This window comes from Zootoca vivipara, chromosome 16, assembly GCF_963506605.1.
Source record: "Zootoca vivipara chromosome 16, rZooViv1.1, whole genome shotgun sequence".
NCBI lineage: Eukaryota > Metazoa > Chordata > Lepidosauria > Squamata > Lacertidae > Zootoca > Zootoca vivipara.
The window spans coordinates 34011480-34030103 of record NC_083291.1 but is presented as its reverse complement, the minus strand read 5'-3'; the positions used below and the strand labels follow the sequence as shown (position 1 = coordinate 34030103).

The 18624-nt window shown below is 43.1% G+C and overlaps 1 protein-coding gene across 1 annotated transcript in view; it reads right to left on the bottom strand.

Annotated features, from left to right (window-relative positions):
* The window catches only part of LOC118097624 (A.superbus venom factor 1-like), a 68538-nt gene that overhangs the window by 44855 nt on the left and 5059 nt on the right, over positions 1-18624 (bottom strand). Inside the window, exons 4-15 of the mRNA XM_060269009.1 lie at positions 13088-13158; positions 12705-12790; positions 11647-11729; positions 11365-11455; positions 10682-10784; positions 10411-10531; positions 8830-8945; positions 8497-8643; positions 5021-5233; positions 3943-4137; positions 634-795; positions 244-373 (exon numbers count right to left, since the gene is read on the bottom strand). Coding sequence (XP_060124992.1) covers positions 244-373; positions 634-795; positions 3943-4137; positions 5021-5233; positions 8497-8643; positions 8830-8945; positions 10411-10531; positions 10682-10784; positions 11365-11455; positions 11647-11729; positions 12705-12790; positions 13088-13158 — 1518 coding nt within the window. The remainder of the gene's footprint in view (positions 1-243; positions 374-633; positions 796-3942; positions 4138-5020; positions 5234-8496; positions 8644-8829; positions 8946-10410; positions 10532-10681; positions 10785-11364; positions 11456-11646; positions 11730-12704; positions 12791-13087; positions 13159-18624) is intronic.

The window sequence follows — 18624 nt, the reverse complement described above, 5'->3', positions numbered from 1 at the left end:
ACCTCTCCCACCAGTGAAACAGTGGTTTTTTCTTGATTCCCTCCCTGTTCCACCTTGGTAGTGGGATAGTTCAGTCCAAGAACCTGCACACACACCCTCTGCCTGGCATCCTGGGGGATAATCTGCAGACAATGCCATGCTAGCGCTTGAACCAGAAAAGAGCCCTGCTCTTTGGTGAAAGGTCTTTCTCACACTGGAACTCCTTTGCCATCTCACCGGCACCAACACCCTCCCCAATAATACCTGATCTCTGTTGCGTGGAAAGCTTATTGCTGGTCACTAGGGCAAGTCCAGCATCTTCAAACACACCCAGATTGTTCCTGCCACTGCCGGCTGTACATCCAATGTCACGCTTTTCCACTGAGTCCCATATCTGACATGGAGTAGGCACAGTATGAGAGGGGGAAATAAATGAATAAGTTAAGGAGAAATGTAAGGTGAATGGTTAATGTACATTACAATCCACCATTGTGCACATTCTACCAGGCCTCATGGAGAATGGGCACATAATTCTTACATGAAGAAGTAATTGTGTACATTTCCCAATCAACCTCCAACAGCCCCTGCTGAACGTGCCTTTACCAACTGAATTTTCTACATTCTCGTGTCATCGTGCATCGTTCCCTGCCTCACCTTGGTTTGTGTAAGCTTGTACTTCTTGTTAAGCACATAGACTCCTTTGTCCACAGCCACAAGACCAACCCAAGCATTTGCATCTCCTTCGAGTTTGATATTCACTTGATCTCCTGGCTCGTGAATCTGGTCATCTTCCTGATGTTCTCCTTTCACAACCAGCTGCTTGAACAAGGCAACAAAGAAGTTCAGTTCTGTGGCAGGGAAAGTGCCTGAATGACTGTCTTGGGAGGGAAGAAGAATTGCTATTTTATATTATATCAGTCTCCCCTACGTTTCCTTCTCCGAGAGCTGAAGAAGGGGACAAGCAAAAGGTAGTTTCCTGACCAGACAGTAAATCAACACTGTGCAACCTGGTAAACAGTGAAATTTGGAGCACATAAATCGGATATGCTTAAGATGAATATACTGTCATCTTAAAAGCAAGCCTGTCAGTTAGCCTGTTCATTTAGAGAAGGTTCAGTTCAGTTGTATATCTATGGATGTTTGCCTGTTAATAAAATACCTGTTCTAAATTACTTGACTGAATCTGGAACTTCATGTTGAAGACAGCATATGATGCCAGGAAATACATTCTGTGAAAGTACTATGGAATATTTGAGGGCTCTGAATCCTTATCTCTCACACACAAGGCAGCTGAGGAAAGAAGCAGAGGCAGGGATGGAGACGCTGACAGGAAAATGTTGGTTTTCAACAATGGCCAAGATTGAGCAGAGATTGGGGGGGGGGGGCTGAGGAGGAAAAGTGGCAGTTTAAAGCAAGGTTTCACTATAGCGAGAAGAGAACTGAGGAAAAACTCTGTTATATTAGCATTTTAGTGTTAGCTTCTCTTTTGTACCCATCTCTGCTATTTCTCCTTGTTGACATTTTAAAAAGTAGAAACAAACTGTCAGTTTGCATTTCTTGGTGCAGAAAGTATTGATCTGATGTGAGCTTTCCTATTCTAATAAATTCAAGAGGATTCTGGAAGCTTCTCAGTGTGGAAGAAACAAGCGGAAGGTTTGTGGTGTTTGGGTTATTCCTTCAGAGAAGCTGAGTACAGGTGGCTAAAACTGGTTCTGTTATCTCTTTCAGTCAAGGTCATGCTGACTATAATAGTGAGGCCAGAAGGAGCCTGGGTTTCATTCTCTCTTTTCCTTCTGGTGTGGTGTTCTGTAAAGTTTAGTCTTATTATAAGTTGTTGTAAGTTTAAGTTAAGTCTGCTGCAACTGGATTTCTTATGGACAGTGCCAATCCTGAATGTATTGGATTTCTGAGCATTATGCTCATTCGCCTTCAGTAGCAGTGAAGCTTTGCTGGATGAAATATACAGTAATTGCCTCTGGTATTATTATTATTATTATTATTGCAAATACTGCAACGTGTTTAAGTTTTTACTCTGCTATACATTGGAATCTACTCTGGATCAATATTGAGTAGAATTTCAGTGACACAAACATCCCTTCCCAATCGGTTCGGACCTCTCCCACTCCTTTCCATTTTCAGGGTCTTTCCTTTCCATCAGCCCTGCCATTGTCACTGCTGTTGTATAACCTGCTTTCTCTTCAGCTCCCCTAACTGACCTTCTGTAACGGATTAGCCTCAGGATGGAAGATTTATTACACCCTGGATTAGAAAGAGTTAATCCACCTCCAACTTAACTGACAGGGCATCTTTAGGAGGTGGGACTGTGCCCGGTTTAAAAAGGAGGGAATAACCGTTTTGGCAGTTGGAAGAGTGGGAGGGTGGTGACGAAGAGGGAAGAAGACGGGTGTGGGGCCAGGATAGTGGTGGTTTAGGTTAGGCTTAGGATAACTTGAAGTTAAAGTCTGACAGAGAGTATGTATAACTGTAACTAAGCTTTAGTTACAGGTAGGTAGCCGTGTTGGTCTGAGTCGAAGCAAAATAAAAAAATTCCTTCAGTAGCACCTTAAAGACCAACTAAGTTTATATTTTGGTATGAGCTTTCGTGTGCATGCACACGAAGAAGTGTGCATGCACACGAAAGCTCATACCAAAATATAAACTTAGTTGGTCTTTAAGGTGCTACTGAAGGAATTTTTTTATTTTGCTGTAACTAAGCTTGTAAACTTATGCATCGTTAAGCAAAGAAAAACCTATGTTCTCAAGAAAATAAAATTCATCTTCTTTTTGTGCCAAAGAGTATCGTCTTGGTTATTCCAGCAGCATATTAAAACTCACAGAGGTGGAGACTCAGAAAAGGGCAAAACTTACCTAAGGAAAAGGGGATAGTTTGTGTCCTAGCATCACACAGGAAGGGCAGTATGGTGAAAACCAAGAGTGCCACAAATTTGCCAGGGTGATATGGCAGACTGATACAGTGGGGATCTGAGTTGAGGGAGTCCCTGTTCTGTAGGCAAGAGGTTGTTCATTCAAATAGCCCTGAGTGTTTGTGAGATCAGGCCACGAAAGCTGGAATTAGACTCTCTTCACTGAGAAGCCCAGAATTGAGGGGTTTATTTTAAGGGGTAAGGAATAGAGTGGGGATTGCTTTACCCCTTGTACCCTTTCGTCTCATAATCTATTGGCAATGTCGGCGAGGGGGTTCGTCGCAACCTCGTCTTCATGAAAAGCCAGGATTGTGATATGGCAATACAAATCCTCCAAGGAAGGGGGCTGTAGGTGACAGGTGTTCATTTTTATGTAAGTGTGAAGAAACACATATTTGGTAGGATGGAAGAATTTGTCTATTTTTGTTTCTCCGAATTTATCATTTTTCTTATCTAAAATTCAATTATCCACATTTCTACGGTACATTAGTTTGCCATTTTAAAATACCTCATGAAAATTCAAAATTTCTCCTAGTATATGCACATTTTATATGAAATTTTTCCTAAAATGCACATTTTTTGCAGGAATATAACACATTTAATATGCCGGTTTTTTATATATTATCTGATTTTTCACAAATATATGTATCTTATGCACACATTCCTCTAATATAACAACTCTGTGCATGCATTATTTGGTTGGGGAAGTGCCTGAGAACATTCAAAGAAATGCAAATTTCAAAGAATAGCTGCATTTTGGTTCTCACATTGTTTCAGAATGGACAAATTCAGTGGTTTTGCACTGAACTATGAGCTGAATTTCTTCCCCCTTCCCATTTTAGTTATTATGGGTTAAAACATTTGCACGTACATTGTAAGGTTCTACTCATTTTCTAACCCAAAGTGAAACAAAACTGTGAGAGAACTCTTATTCCAAATGCTCTTAAAAAACAGTGAATGATGGGAAGGGGGAGTGAATTTATTGCACTTTTGCAATAACTTGCACTGTTACAGGAAATCCATGGGAAGAGCGACATACCGTTCCCATGCAGGTGTCCTTCACATCCATCCAGACAGAGTCAGCCACAATCTCATTGTTCCCCACTTGGTAGTAAGCCACAATCCGGAAGGAAGGGATGAGCTCTGGGGTGATGGGCAAGGAAAAGGTCACCAAATTCTGTCCTGCTTCTCTGCGCTGCCTCCCAACCTTGAACACTTTCCCCTTAGTCAAGATCTGGTGGTAAACAAGAGATCCTGTTTAACGTGAAGGAGGTTAGCAAGCATAGACTGGTTTGAACAAAACTCCATGCAATTGGACTAACTCACATAACAAGTGTAATGCAAATGTTTTTCACCTCACGGAGCACTGCGACATGGAAAAGCTTATTTTGGGGAATGCCTTTTTTCTTCCTTTTTTACAATTTTTAGTGGTTTTTGCCATTTACATTTATATTCAAATAATCATACATATAGGATTCCATGAATCATTGGACTTCCTTCTGCCCCTCTGTGGGTTCCATCTACATTCCTTTTTTTTTAACTGCATCATTTAAAATTCTACATTTTCTTAAAAATCCCTGTTTTCCCATAGTTCTTATTACATTACAAGTGTTGTTACAGTCCTGCCAAAGTTTTTAGTTGTTTACAGTGTTCTCTCAGGTAAATTATAATTTTTTCCCACTCTTTAGTAAAATTTCTATCTTCTTGATTTCTGATCTTCCTGGTCATTTTCGCCATTTCGGTGTACAGTGGTACCTCGGTTTAAGTACACAATTGGTTCCTTAAGTCTGTACTTAACCTGAAAGTAATGGGAAATGGATTAATCCGTTCCAGACGGGTCCGCGGAGTACTTAAACTGAAAGTACTCAAACCTAAGCGTAATTAAACCGAGGTATGACTGTAATCCATCATCTTTATCAGCCATTCTTCTCTGGTCAGGACTTTGTCTTCCTTCAGCCAAGAAGGCAGGTGCTGTAGGAAATATACTGAAACCTGTTTTTCCATGAGGACTAGACACATGACTGAAGACTTCCCTCTTCCCTCTCGCACCAACACCTTCAATAGTGACAGTTGTATAGAGACTTGGCCCTCAGGCTTCCATTCTGCCCAGTACTTACCATATAGGTGAAATATTGGATCTGATCCAGCACTTCTTGGTTGTTGCACTTCAGATTGAAATTGACAGGCAAGTTGTCTCCAGCCTTCAGCTCCATAGCTGTGACTGCCAAATGGAGATAATTTCCGGATCCTCCTTGGGTCTGGTATGCTGTAGCTATCATGGTCTTGGTTGCCTGACGTTCATTTAAAAGTTGGGGATCTTTGGTTTTTACCTACAGAAAGTGGAAAAGGTTATCTAGGGGGCGTATCCACACTTACCTTTTGCCCTGTGCTTTCTAGGTATGGGTCCACACTTTCCCGGTCTGTTTCCCAGCACTTTTTATTTTAATAATTTTTATTAAAATTTCAATTTTACAATTTCAAATAAACATTTTACAAACTTTAAAATATCCAATGGCTTCCCTTTCTCGCTTCCCATGGTTCATTTTACATATCATACATCCCTGCATATTTTACTAAAACCATTCAAATCAGTTTTCCACTTTTACATCCATCAAAAATTAAGGTCTGCAAATAATAACACTCTGAAGATCCCAGGCCCCAGGGAGATTAGACTGGCCTCGACCAGAGCCAGGGCCTTTTCAGCCGTGGCCCCAGCCTGGTGGAACACTTTCTCACAAGACACCAGAGCCCTGTGGGATTTGACACCTTTCCGCAGGCCCTGCAAGATGGAGCTGTTCCGCCAGGCCTTTGGTCTTCCGGTCTGTCGCGGCGGAGAGAAGGACGCAGGGACCTCGCGCGCCGATGTCCCTGGCTTCGCGGAGGTGGGGAAGTCCGCAGAGCGAGCGGATTCCCCGTAAAAACACCGGGTAGAGAGTCCCGGTGACTTACGCGCCCAGCAGTTGCTCCATTTTTTGCGGATCCCCCGCTGCCCGAGAGCTCAATAGAGCGATCGAGAGCCAGCGGGGTGGAACCGCGGGAGCCATTTTGGGCTATATCTTACCTCCGAGAAGTGAAGCTCCGAGTCCTGACCCGGCAAGCGGCAGATTCTTCCGAACAAATTTAAACTTCCAAAAAGTAAGTGGAATTGCGATCACGGACTTCAAATTCGTTAATTGGAAAAACAGGAGAGACTTTAAAGAAACGGAAGTCAGTCTCTTCCTAATGGAAAATTGGGAGGCGCTTTAAATAATCTTAAGCTGAACGACAAAAGGCATCTGGGACTGTGGACCCGAGAGAAAGAAAGACCTTTTTGAACCCTCTCAACTCCCGAGTCCGGCACCCCTTGAGGTACAGCATTATTAAGGGGGAGAGCGCTTTGACAGCTGTCAAAAGCTGTCAAGCTGTCAAAAGACCGGGCGGATTTATTGCACTGTTATAATCAGTAAAAATTGACTGAAAATGTGGTAGAACTATTTAATATTGGAATTAAGAATGGAGTTGTGATTGAGTTAAAAGACAAAGGAAAAGAACAGCCAAAATGGAGTCGACCGTCTGAGAAAGGAATTTTCCAGCACCTCTTTGTTCTCCACCTCCTGTTTGTCTGCGGTCAGGAGAAATATGAAAACAAAGTACTCTCGAGCCTTCCAGGAGGCTGTGCTAAACTATCTACAAATATGGGAGGATATCTACAAGGAACGGCAGCATCCCAATTTACCAGCAGACGAGGATGAAGTCCAAGTCCAGGATTTAGAGGAAAATTTGATTTTGGAGACTGTGGAGACTGAATCTGGATGTCAGGAGAAACAATTAGATGAAAATCTTAAAGAGGACTTGGACTTTAAAAAATACGTTTGGGATGAAGCAAAGCATGGACCTCAAAAGGAAGAAAATCAAGCAGAGCAAGAAAATGAGAAGCAAAGGAATTTGAGGATTGATGGACTTGAAGATCCTGGAGGGGTTGAAATGTGGGGTGATGTTAGGGAGGAATGGGAAAGACAGGGGCAGGGGGGGACAAGGGCCTGGAGACGGATATGGGAAAGAATGGGTGTGGGGTGAATATTCTAGTTAAAAGACCTTGTTTTTAATTTCTGAGAGACGGTTTTTGAAATTTTGGCCTGTTAACGGAAATGCTGATCCAATTGGGGGAAAAAACTTAGGGAGAGGAGATGGAGTGTAAAAATGAATGGAAAAAGTTGTGCTTTCTGGAGGGAATTATAAGAACGGCTTAGGAAAGAATTTAAGTTAATATAAATTTTTGTAAGTTAAGTTAGGTTTAGGCAGAAAGCTGTCTACTCTCCTTTCCTTACTCTGAGATAGTGGCAGGGGGTGCTCAGAGGGGTGAGGAGGGGATATAATGGAACCTTGGAAATGCTGTGCCCCACAGGTTCCTCTTGTGGCAGGAGGGGGTCTGTGGGAGGGCAGCATGGAAAAGGAGGAGGGTTGAGTTAACATTATATGAAAAGGATTTTAAACTGAAATAGAAAACCCGCCATAAATTTTAGATTTTGTTTAAGGAAAACCAGGAGGAAGACTATCGAGGAAGTCACAAGTATAAGGTTAAGGTAATAAGAATTGGGGAGTTAAAATTCTCCCCTATTATGTTTGTATTTGTCAATGTATACTTATGAATGAGCTGGGGGAAGCCAATCCTCAGAGCTCCTCCACTCCTGTCCTTTCAGTGGCAGGGGGGGGAAGAGGGGGGAGGAGGGAGGGGGGAGGCTAAACCCAACTTACAATGGACCCCTTTGATTCTCAAAGCACACGGGTTTCACTGGTGGCAGAGGTGAACCAGTGCGTGGAGGGAAAACGAAGGGACAGTGTTATATTGTATGTTATATTGTATGTTTGTGTAGTTTGTTTAGTTTTGTTTGTAAAATTAATAAAAATTATTTTTTAAAAAAATGATTCTTCTCTTTCCGTATAAGAACAAGTATTAAAGAGGCCTCCGAGCCCGCTCACAGGTCCTTTATAAGACCAGTGGTAACAGTTGGCCCTGGAGAATATTAACCACTCTCAATTTTACCCATGGACTGCCATCTGTCCAGATTTTAATTTGCTCTGAATTAATTTTAAGATGTATTTTAATTAATTGATTGCCTGTTTTTATGTTCTTATGTTCTTTGTATACTGTGTTCGTTTTATGATGTTAGCCACCCTGAGCCCGGCTCCGGCCAGGGAGGCCAGAGTACAAATAAAATATTATTATTATTATTATTATTATTATTATTATTATTAATGCTGCCAGCGTTTTCAGCTGTATACAGTTATTTTCCATATATTCAATAAATGTGTACCAATCTTCTTTAAACGTATGTTCTTCTTGCTCTCTTATTCTATATGTTAAATCTGCAAGTTGTGCATATTCTGTCAATTTAAGTTGACAATCCTCTTTGGTTGGGACTTCGCTTACTTTCCATTTTGGGGATAACAAAACACTCTATGCACTGAGCTATGGACCCTTCCTTAAAAATTCCAAGGTACCCCCCCATGAACAGTTGCTTTGGTTCTGTGTGCGGAAGATACACACAGTAACTGCCAGTAGCACAATTCATGCATTTGAAGGGAACTTGGCATGGCCTCGGGGGGGACTTACTGTGATTCTGAGCTCTTGGCTGTTTGCTGGGGTGTTCAGGATCAGCTTGGCCGTCCCATCATTCTGGGTGGTTCCTTCAGCTGCAATTGGCTCTGTCACCACAGGTACACGGGAAGCTGGGGAGCCATCAGGATTGGTGACAAACACCTAAGCAATTGAGAAGGAAGAGGTGAATGAGTTTGAGATGCAGCCGCCTCTGCACAGCCAACACCACTTTCCCCAAGAGATCCATGGATTTAACAGATTTCCCACAGCTCCTTAGGTTCGCCACTGTCGATTTCTAAGAGCCTGGGACTGGGCCATGGAAGGAAGAGAGACTCGGGTGAACATTACCATCAATTCAAAGGGCATCCCTGGCTTGAAGTACTTGGGGGTTTTCGTGAAGTGGATCTGATAGGGCGATGTCACAAGGCTGATGTCAGATCGCTCAGTCACCACCATGTCACTGCCTGCAGAAAGGAGAAGAGGGGATGCAGAGAAGAAATGAAGCCAAGCTGTTTCACAGGGAGAGAAAAATCTTCAAGTTGTTTCAGAGCCTTTCAGCAGGCATTTAAAGGAGGTTTTCTGTTTTTACGATGAATTAGTTTTATCCACTGTATGCTTTTTGTCGTTTTTATGTACGGTACACCACTTGGAAATTTCAGTAATTAAATAGCTGAATTAGTTTAAAATAATAAGATGCCTTGGAGAAGCCAATGTAGGTCTACTCAGAAGTAAATTCCGCTGAGTTCAATGGGACCTACTTTCAGAAAAGTGTGGCTAGGGATTGCAGCCTTGTAAAGGGATAAATGAAGGCAGGAATTGGTGTCTAAATGCTACAGCAAGGCTCTTTAAAATGTCAACCCTAATGGCAAGATAGATAGCATCATTTGACCTTCATAAGGTAAAGGTAAAGGGACCCCTGACCATTAGGTCCAGTCGTGACCGACTCTGGGGTTGCGTGCTCATCTCGCATTATCGGCCGAGGGAGCCAGCGTATAGCTTCCAGGTCATGTGGCCAGCATGACAAAGCCACTTCTGGCGAACCAGAGCAGCACACGGAAATGCCGTTTACCTTCCCGCTGTAGCGGTCCCTATTTATCTACTTGCATTTTGACGTGCTTTCAAAACTGCTAGGTTGGCAGGCAGCAAATATCTTAGATCCAGCCCAGCCTAGAACAAGGTGAGTAAACTTGAGAAACTGCTGCTCTGGAAGCAACAAGTAAACTCAGCAAACAGCACATTTTGCACATTTCCCCTGGGCCCTAGCTGGAATCTTGTGAACCCCAGATTTCTTTGTAAAGAAGGAAAGATTTCTAGACTTCATGGTTACATAGGCAAGTTTAAGCATTCAATGGCAAAAAGAATACAGACAGGAACTAAAAACAAGCTCAAATTTATTACCAGGTTTCCTGATTCCAATACAGGTATAATATATTTTTTTCTTTCCAGGAGTTGGGTGAAGATTATTCCTTTGCAAAATTAAATATTTTGGCATTATAATGTTACAGAATAAAATGTCTGGCTGTAATAATCCAAATCAGAAGGGGCTGAATAGTCTCAAAGCAACATTATGAACTGCTGTAGGTTAGAGGTCTGGACAGTGGCAAAACGAGAGTCGGCCTGTTCTGCACTGGCTCCCTGCTTTTGGAATGCTCTCCCTAGAGAGACTCAACACATATCTTTAGGTGCCAGACGAAAATATTCCTCTCCTCCCAGGCCTTAGGCTAATTAAACTATCTATGGCCTTTTAAACTGTGGGGGCAGCGACAGGTATTGTTTGTTTGTTACTATGTTGAGTATTTTTGTCTATTTATATTGCAAACCGCCCTGTGATCCTCAGATGAAGGGCGGTATAAAAATTTAATGAATAATAAAATTCCATGTATGAACGATTCCATTGCTATTCCATCTGGTTTTCAGACTGACACTCACCTGACTCTGTCATCACTGTCACAGAGACATAGAGGGAGTGCCCAATAAGATTGTTGAGGTTGTGAAATCGAGTCTGAAGGATGTCTCTCCTTAGGATTCCTTCCCCTTCTCCATTACTAATCTGAAAAAAGGAAAATGGGAGGAAAGCCAAGTGATACGTTTGTGTGTGTGTGTGTGAGAGAGAGAGAGAGAGAGAGAGAGAGGGAGAGAGAGAGAGAGAGAGAGAGAGAGAGAGAGAGAGAGAGAGTACACACACATAAACACACCCTACCTCTATTCTCTGGAGTGAGTCCGGAATGCTGTGTTTGACGCCATCAATTTTCACTCCAAAGAGGACAAAGGCCATACCCGCCACACTCTTCCCATAGAGGAACCTAAAACAACAAAATCCAACATCAAATAAGGGCCAAATTCAAAAATGATAGGGCTATCTGTTAGAGGCACCATACTTCTCAGTAACAGTTGCTGGGAATCACAAGGAGAGAGAGGGCTTTTGTGCTCACATCATGCCGAAAAACTTTCCTCCTGTGCTGGGGTCCCAACATAAACCATGCACAAACACACACACACAGAGAGAGAGCTGCTATTAGCACCCCGCCAGAGGTGCTGCCCTGAGGCAAATATTGGTATGCACCTGTGACATCATGTACCCAATGTGGGACACGACACACGCACATCATCGGGAGGAGGGCTTGCCCAGAGTCACGCGGCTTCAATGGGCGCTTTGAAAACCTTCGATGCTGCACTGTGCTTGGTTCTGTGGTTCAACCACCCCTGCCCCTCACTAATGGGGCAGCTGAACCCCCTGGTAAGGAATATTGAGGGGGTGACGACACCTCTGCTCCCTGGAGTTGGCACGGCTGCTCCCTGCTATGCTATCAATTCTAGATATGTTAATTTTATTTCACACCAATAATAACGTGCCTTTACCTTCCCACAGTTGCAGACACCCACCTTGCAGTGATAGACACTCTGAAATCCCTGTTGCTGTCAATGTAATAAAATTTAGATGATGGCTCAACTATGACTTCGAAGCTTGGCAATACTAAAGAAAGAAACAGGGGAAGAAGAACATATAAATATTTGAGGAGAGATGTGACTTTTTAGGACATTTGAAAAGTATGAGCAATCCCAAAGCAGAGCTGAAGGACCAAAGGGCGTCTTCCAAGGGATTAAAGAGGAAACAGTGCCTGTGATGGGCCAGGAAAAGTGCTAAGCAGAGATGGTCATCCTTACCATATTCCTTGACATCAAATTGCGTGGTGAAGGTCTCCTGTGGGGACTCTTGATACTTGGCCACAATCTTCCAGGTCCCCAAGCTAGAGAAGGAAAAGGAAGGAATCTTCACTGCTTCTGCTTTGTCAACTCATTATATTAAAGGTGGAATAAGAATGGGCTGCAGGGCCTCTTCTTGTCATGGGTGAGGTTAGAATATAGTCTATGTCCCTTGATGGTCATTCCCCCTGGTGGTGGTCGGAAGGATGGTGCTTAGGGTCCTCTCTGGAGGCCAGCAGAGAAAAACACCATGGCTGAGGGAGGGGGCGAATCTGCTACAGTGGAGGGCTCAGTTTGTCAAAGTGGGCAGGAACATACATCCGCAAGCTCCTTTAGTACCCTTGGATGCAGCTCATCAGGCCCTGGAGATTTGAATTCATTTAAAGTAGCTAGATGTTCCCTTATCACCTCTTGCTATCTTGGGCTGCGGAGGGACGTGGGTGGCGCTGTGGGTTAAACCACTGAGCCTAGGGCTTGCCGAGCAGAAGGTCAGCAGTTCGAATCCCTGCGACGGGGTGAGCTCCCGTTGCTCGGTCCAAGCTCCTGCAAACCGCTCTGGCGGGAAGGTAAACGGCGTTTCCATGTGCTGCTCTGGTTCACCAGAAGCGGCTTTGGCATGCTGGCCACAAGACCTGGAAGCTGTACGCCGGCTCCCTCGGCCAATAACGCGAGATGATCGCTGCAACCCCAGAGTCGGTCACGACTGGACCTGATGGTCAGGGGTCCCTTTACCTTTACTATCTTGGGCTGCAGCTCCCTCCTTACATCATTAATTCATCATTGATGTGCTTTCTTTGCCAATTGCTGTTTCAGCTCACAGAAACAGTGTACAGAACAGTGTACAGAAACAGTGCTTTTTTCTAGAAAAATAGGTGCTGGAACCCACCATGAACACCTCCCTTGTTCTCTTAGAATGGCGCCCACCTGAGAGGTGCCGGAACTGAGTTCAGGCACGTTCTGGCTGAAATAAACAGTCCTGTGTACAAATTTGGTTTGAGGTAATATTCATGGCCAAATACCTGACAATCTCTGGTAAGGGGTGAGGCTGGAAGTTTCTTGAAGTAGGATTGATGAATGACTGCCTGACAACAATTCCTTCTGGTGTCTGAAAGAGGGAAAGTATATTTAAAGGGATGTTGGCAAGGGGGGGGGAATACTGGCACTTACTGGTAATATTTGTATTCCATAGTGCAAGAGTTCTTATGGAGCACAGGAGCTTGTGTCCACACAAGTTGTGCACCATCAAGATGAGGAGGCCAAATGTGATGCACTAAATAGAGCACTGGATCGAGACCAGAAAATGTTTGCTCAGCCATAAAGCATACCCTCCAACATTTCTCCGAGGAAAATGGCTCTGGCTATACCCACCACACGGACACATACGCATACATGTATCACTCACCTCAAACTCGACAATCACAGGCTTATCCAAAATATGCATGTTGTGATTCACAGAAAAGATACGGTAGTGCACTGAGAAGGAAGAGAGAAGATGTTTGTTATATACCCTGTAAAGGTAAAAAGGTAAAGGACCCCTGGACGGTTAAGTCCAGTCAAAGCTGGGGTTGCGACTATGGGGTTGCGACACTCATCTCGCTTTCAGGCCAAGGGAGCCAGTGTTTGTCCACAGACGGCTTTCCAGGTCATCTGGCGAGCATGACTAAACAGCTTCTGGCGCAACGGGACACTGTGACGGAAACCAGAGTGCAAGGAAACACTGTTTACCTTTCTGCCACAGCGGTACCTATTTATCTACTTGCACTGGCGTGCTTTCAAACTGCTAGGTTGGCAGGAGGTGGGACAGAGCAACGGGAGCTTACTCCGTTGCAGGGATTTGAACCGCTGACCTTCCGATCGGCAAGCCCAATAGTTTAGACTACAGCACCACCTGCATCCCTTTTACCATATACCCTGTGCATTTGGTTTGGCAAAGTTTCATGGCTTCCCTCAAAGCACTCAGTGAACAGCAATGTTTTAAGAATGCTGATAATTACCGTATATTCCGGCGTATAAGATGACTGGGCATAAAAGATGACCCCAACTTTTCCAGTTAAAATATAGAGTTTGGGATATACTCGCCGTATAAGAAATATGACCCAGCATATAAGATGATCCCCAACTTTTGAGAAGATTTTCCTGGGTTAAAAAGTAGTCTTGTACGCAGGAATATACGCAGGAATATTGGCTAGAGATCTCTAGATCAGGCATCCCCAAACTGCGGCCCTCCAGATGTTTTTTTTTAAAACATAATTTTTATTGATTTTACAAATTACAAAAAACGGTACATACATGAACACCTTTTCCACCTTCTTCCCACCCTCCTCCATGGGTCCTCCCCTGCCACAGAAGTATCCCACGCAGGTGAACAGTCAGAGATGGTCCATTTTATGGTTGGATTTCTGTCCCCCTCCCCCTCCCCTGCCCCCAAAGCCCCCCCCTGCCACCAGAGAGCTCCAGGAAACCAGGGCAGTACGCAGGAAGACATCCATCCAACCATCTATTCTCATACCAAAAAAAGTAAAAAAAAAAAAGAAGAAGAAAAAAGACAAAAAAGGAAAAACAAAACAAAACAAAAATAATCTTTTTTCCATTCATAATTAATAAACCATATTTTGTGGGCTTCCCCTACCTCCCCCCTTCCCCGGTTTTCGTCCCTTTTTTATCCTCTTCCACAGTTTCTTAATCTATGAAATAATTACCTTTATACCTTATACTACTTTAAAACTTGACTATTATCATTTTCACCAAATATCTAAATCACTGAAAAATCAAACTCCCATTTTTTCTTCCCGTGCCTAATTTTTTTCCCCCCTCTATAAGCCTCCATATTTTCACCTTTTTCCAAAATCAATTCACTTTTAAACTATAACTATTCCCAATCTAACCTTTCATCCCCAATTTCCGGCTCCAACCCCCCAATCCAGCAAGTTCCGTAGTCAGCAGTCCAGTTTTAATCCTAATAATCCATCCTATTAAACACAACTTCACTTTCCCTTCACCCCACCCCCTTTTTACAGTATTTTGTCATCCAGGCCTCCATACAGCACCCCTGAGTTTCTTCTCTTCTCTGATTATTTTTTTCCTCTTCCCTGTGGGCATTCTGGAGTTCCAGTAAATCCAATCGTACCCCCCTCAAAGGAGGGGCACTCCACCTGACTTTTTGTAGAGTAAAATCATCTTTTCTTTCGTGGTGAGCTTCATTTTGTATTATATTATCACAGTCATCGTCTTCATCTTTTCGTTCCAGATCACAGTCCCCGTCATTGTCAAAATCCTCCAAATCACTGTCACTGTCATTCTCACACTCGTCCTCCTCAGTTTCAGTGGCTTCATCCTCTAAAAGTTCATATTTCGCCATCACCATCTGGAATTGTTGCTTTAACTCTTGCTGTTGTGTCTCATCTTGACATAGTCCTATTCTTACTTCCCACATTAAGGTCAAAACAGTCCGCTGGAACTCAGGCGAATACCTTTTTGTTGACATAGTTCAATCCTGTCAAGGTCAAAGCTTGTCACATGGGGTGGAAAATGGTCACAGTTTGTTTTCTCAACTCCATTTTAACAAGCTGGCTGCATTCTCCGAGTCTTAATACATAAAAATAAAGTCCAAACTCATATTTCAAAAGCATATAAACCAAGAAATTCCAAAAATAAAAATAAAACTAAAGTTCCACTTATAAATCCTGGTCAACTCCCTGGATTGTCTGGGCTGCCGGCCCCCGGGGAAACGAAAGGTCTTTCTGGATCTTTTCCTCTTTCTGCAGGGTATTCACATCCACAGTCTTTCTCCCCTTTTACCCTGCATCTAGGGGAGATCCTCTTTAATGCCTTTGAGGGAACCTTCTAAATTAAAATCTTCTGTTTACGGCTTCGGGTTTCTATTTACTGTTTCTTAAATTGCCGGTGGGGGGGGTGGCTTCCATTTTTTTCCCCTCTCTCCCAAATCCAAATTAATTTGTAATCCAAATTTTGAGGTTACTTACAATCTTGTTTCCGAATCGTTTTTTCAAAAGAATCCAGCGCACTCCGCCTTCGGCTTGAAGCTTCTCTCCGCTAGGGTAACGTTGTCGTTCAAGAAGGCCCCTGCGACTTCTACCCTCCTCGCTCCGGAGCTCTTATTAGAGCTTGCCGGAGAGTTGGGGAGTCCGGATTGGGGCTCTGCCGAACAAAATTCGCCCCCGGGACGCTCTTCCCGGGGTTCTAAGGGGCGCAGCGTCGCTTTCGCTGCCCTCCCCACTCCTAGCAGAGACGGGTCGCCTCGGAGACGAGACGAAACCCCACCGATCGGCGCTGGCGCTGAACCGGAAGCCGCCCTCCAGATGTTTTGGCCTACAACTCCCATGATCCCTAGCTAACTGGACCAGTAGTCAGGGATGATGGGAATTGTAGTCCAAAACATCTGGAGGGCCGAAGTTTGGGGATGCCTGCTCTAGATCCTACACCGGATAACTTTGGGATCAGGATAAGTTAAACTGACTAGAACACAGCTTGTATTTCCAGTCAGGAAACAAACAAAATAAGGGGCCATTTTGAGCGGCAACGTTATTCTAGCAGGGAGAAGCTTCAAGCCGAAGGCGGAGAGCGCTGGATTCTTCCGAAAATAAAACGATTGGAAAAGACTAAGTAACCTCACGATTTGGATTATAAAACAATTTGGATCTGGGAGAGAGGGGAGAAAAGAGGAAGCCACCCCCCCCCACGGCAACAAAAGAGACAGTAAATAGAAACCCGAAGCCGTAAATAGAAGATTTGCAATTCAAAAGGATCCCTCAAAGGCATTAAAGAGAATCTCCCCTTTGATGCAGGGTGAAAAGGGGAGAGAGACTGTGGTTTATGACTGCCCTGCAGCAAGAGGTAAAGACTAAGAAAAACCTTTCTTTTCCTCGGGAGCCGGCAGCCCAGACAACCCAGTGAGTTGATCAGGATTTATAAGTCAATTTTTATTTCACTTTGTATTTCTGGACTTTGTGGAATTTCTTTTTTGGTTTAAATGTTTGTGAAATGTGAGTCCGAACTTTATTGTTAATAAGACTTGAAGAATGCAGCCAGCTTGTTAAAATGGAGTCGAGAAAATAAACTGTGATCATATTCCACCCCACGTGACAAGTTTTGACCTTGGCAGGATTGAATTATGTCAACAAAAAAGTGTTCCCCTGAGTTCCAGCGGTCTGTTTTGACCTTAATGTGGGAAACAAGAATAGAGCTATGTCAAGAGGAGACACGACGGCAAGAGTTACAGCAAAAATTTCAGATGGTGATGGCAGAATATGATTTTTTAGAAGATGAAGCTTTTGACACTGAAAAAGATGAATGTGAGAATGACAATGATGGTGACTGTGATTTGGAAGGAAAAGATGAAGATGAGGACTGTGATGATTCAACACAAAATGAAGCACACCACGAAAAAAATGATGACTTTACTCTACAAAAAGTTGGATGGAGTGCCCTGCTTTTGAGGGGGGCACGATTGGTATTATTGGAACTCCAGAACGCCCACAGGGAAGAAGGAAAAAATATGCAGAGAAGAGAAGAAATTCAGGGGTCCTGTATGGTGGCCTGGATGGCAAAAGACTGTAAACAGGGGGTGGGGTGAAGGGAAAGTGATGTTGTGATTATAAGGATGGATTAACAGGTTTATAACTGGTCTGCTGATTATGGAATTTGCTGGATTGGGGGGGTGGAGCCGGTAATCGGGGATGTAAGGTTAAATTGAGAATAGTTATAGTTTTAAAAGTGAATGGATTTTGGAAAATGTGAAAATATGGAGGCTTATAGAGGGAGAAAAAATTAGGCACGGGAAGATAAAATGGGAGTCTGATTTTTCAGTGATTTGAATATTAGATGAAAATGTTAACAATTGATTTATAAGTTGTATAAGATACAAAGGTGTATTTTTATAAAGTAAGAAACTGTTGCAGATGATAAAAAAGGGATGAAAACCGGGGAAGGGGGGGGGAGGGGAAGCCCACAAAATATGGTTTTACAATTATGAATGTAAGAAAAAATTTTCTGTTTTGTATTGTTTTTTTCTTTTTTTTTGCCCTTTCTTTTTTCCTATTTCTATTTTTCTCTTTTTTTTGGTATGACAATAGATGGTTGGATGGATGGCCTCCTGCGTACTGCCCTGGTTTGCTGGAGCTCCCTGGTGGCAGGGGGGGGCTTTGGGGTCAGGGGAGGGGGAGGAGGACAGAAATCCAAGCATAAAATGGACCATCTCTGACTGTTCACATACATGGGATACTTCTGTGGCAGGGGAGGACCCATGTGGGTGGGTAGGAAGGAGGTGGAAAAGGTGTTTATGTATGTACCGTTTTTTTTGTTTTTTTGTATTTTGTAAAATTAATAAAAAGTATGTTTAAAAAAAAAAAGGAAACAAACACTTGTTTTTTTACAAATAGTTAAGCAAATGTGAACAACGTATTTCGCCCAATTGCCACACCTCTTACAGAGTAATTGTTTCCTAGCACTCAAAGAATAATTATTGGTGTTTGGAGGGGAGATGATTTATAGAAATGAACAAAGGGCTGTTCAAGAAAGTGACAGAAACAAAGTCAGGAAAAGAAGGGTGGAAATACATGGAAACCTGTAGTGCAGTCCTTCATTGTACAAATGTGCAAGTGTCTCACTCCTCCACACACAGCTCTCAAAATATCAGGTCGCAATGGACATTCCTGAAGAAGGGAGCCATTTCACTCTGGAATTGCTCCATTAATGCATCTTTGAAGTAGCCTGGACAGGACCAGTTTGGTTACCATTTTTTCTCAGGATAGCTGCAAGGAGATGCTTCTAACATTTTGTTTTTAAAAACTGGAAAAATGACTAGTTGGTATTTAAATGGAATTCCAGAAAGTGGTTAATATTAGTTCTGGATTATAGAATTCCCATATCTTCTCTCTGTGACACACATACTTTTCTCATTGTTTTTAACTCTACATTTCC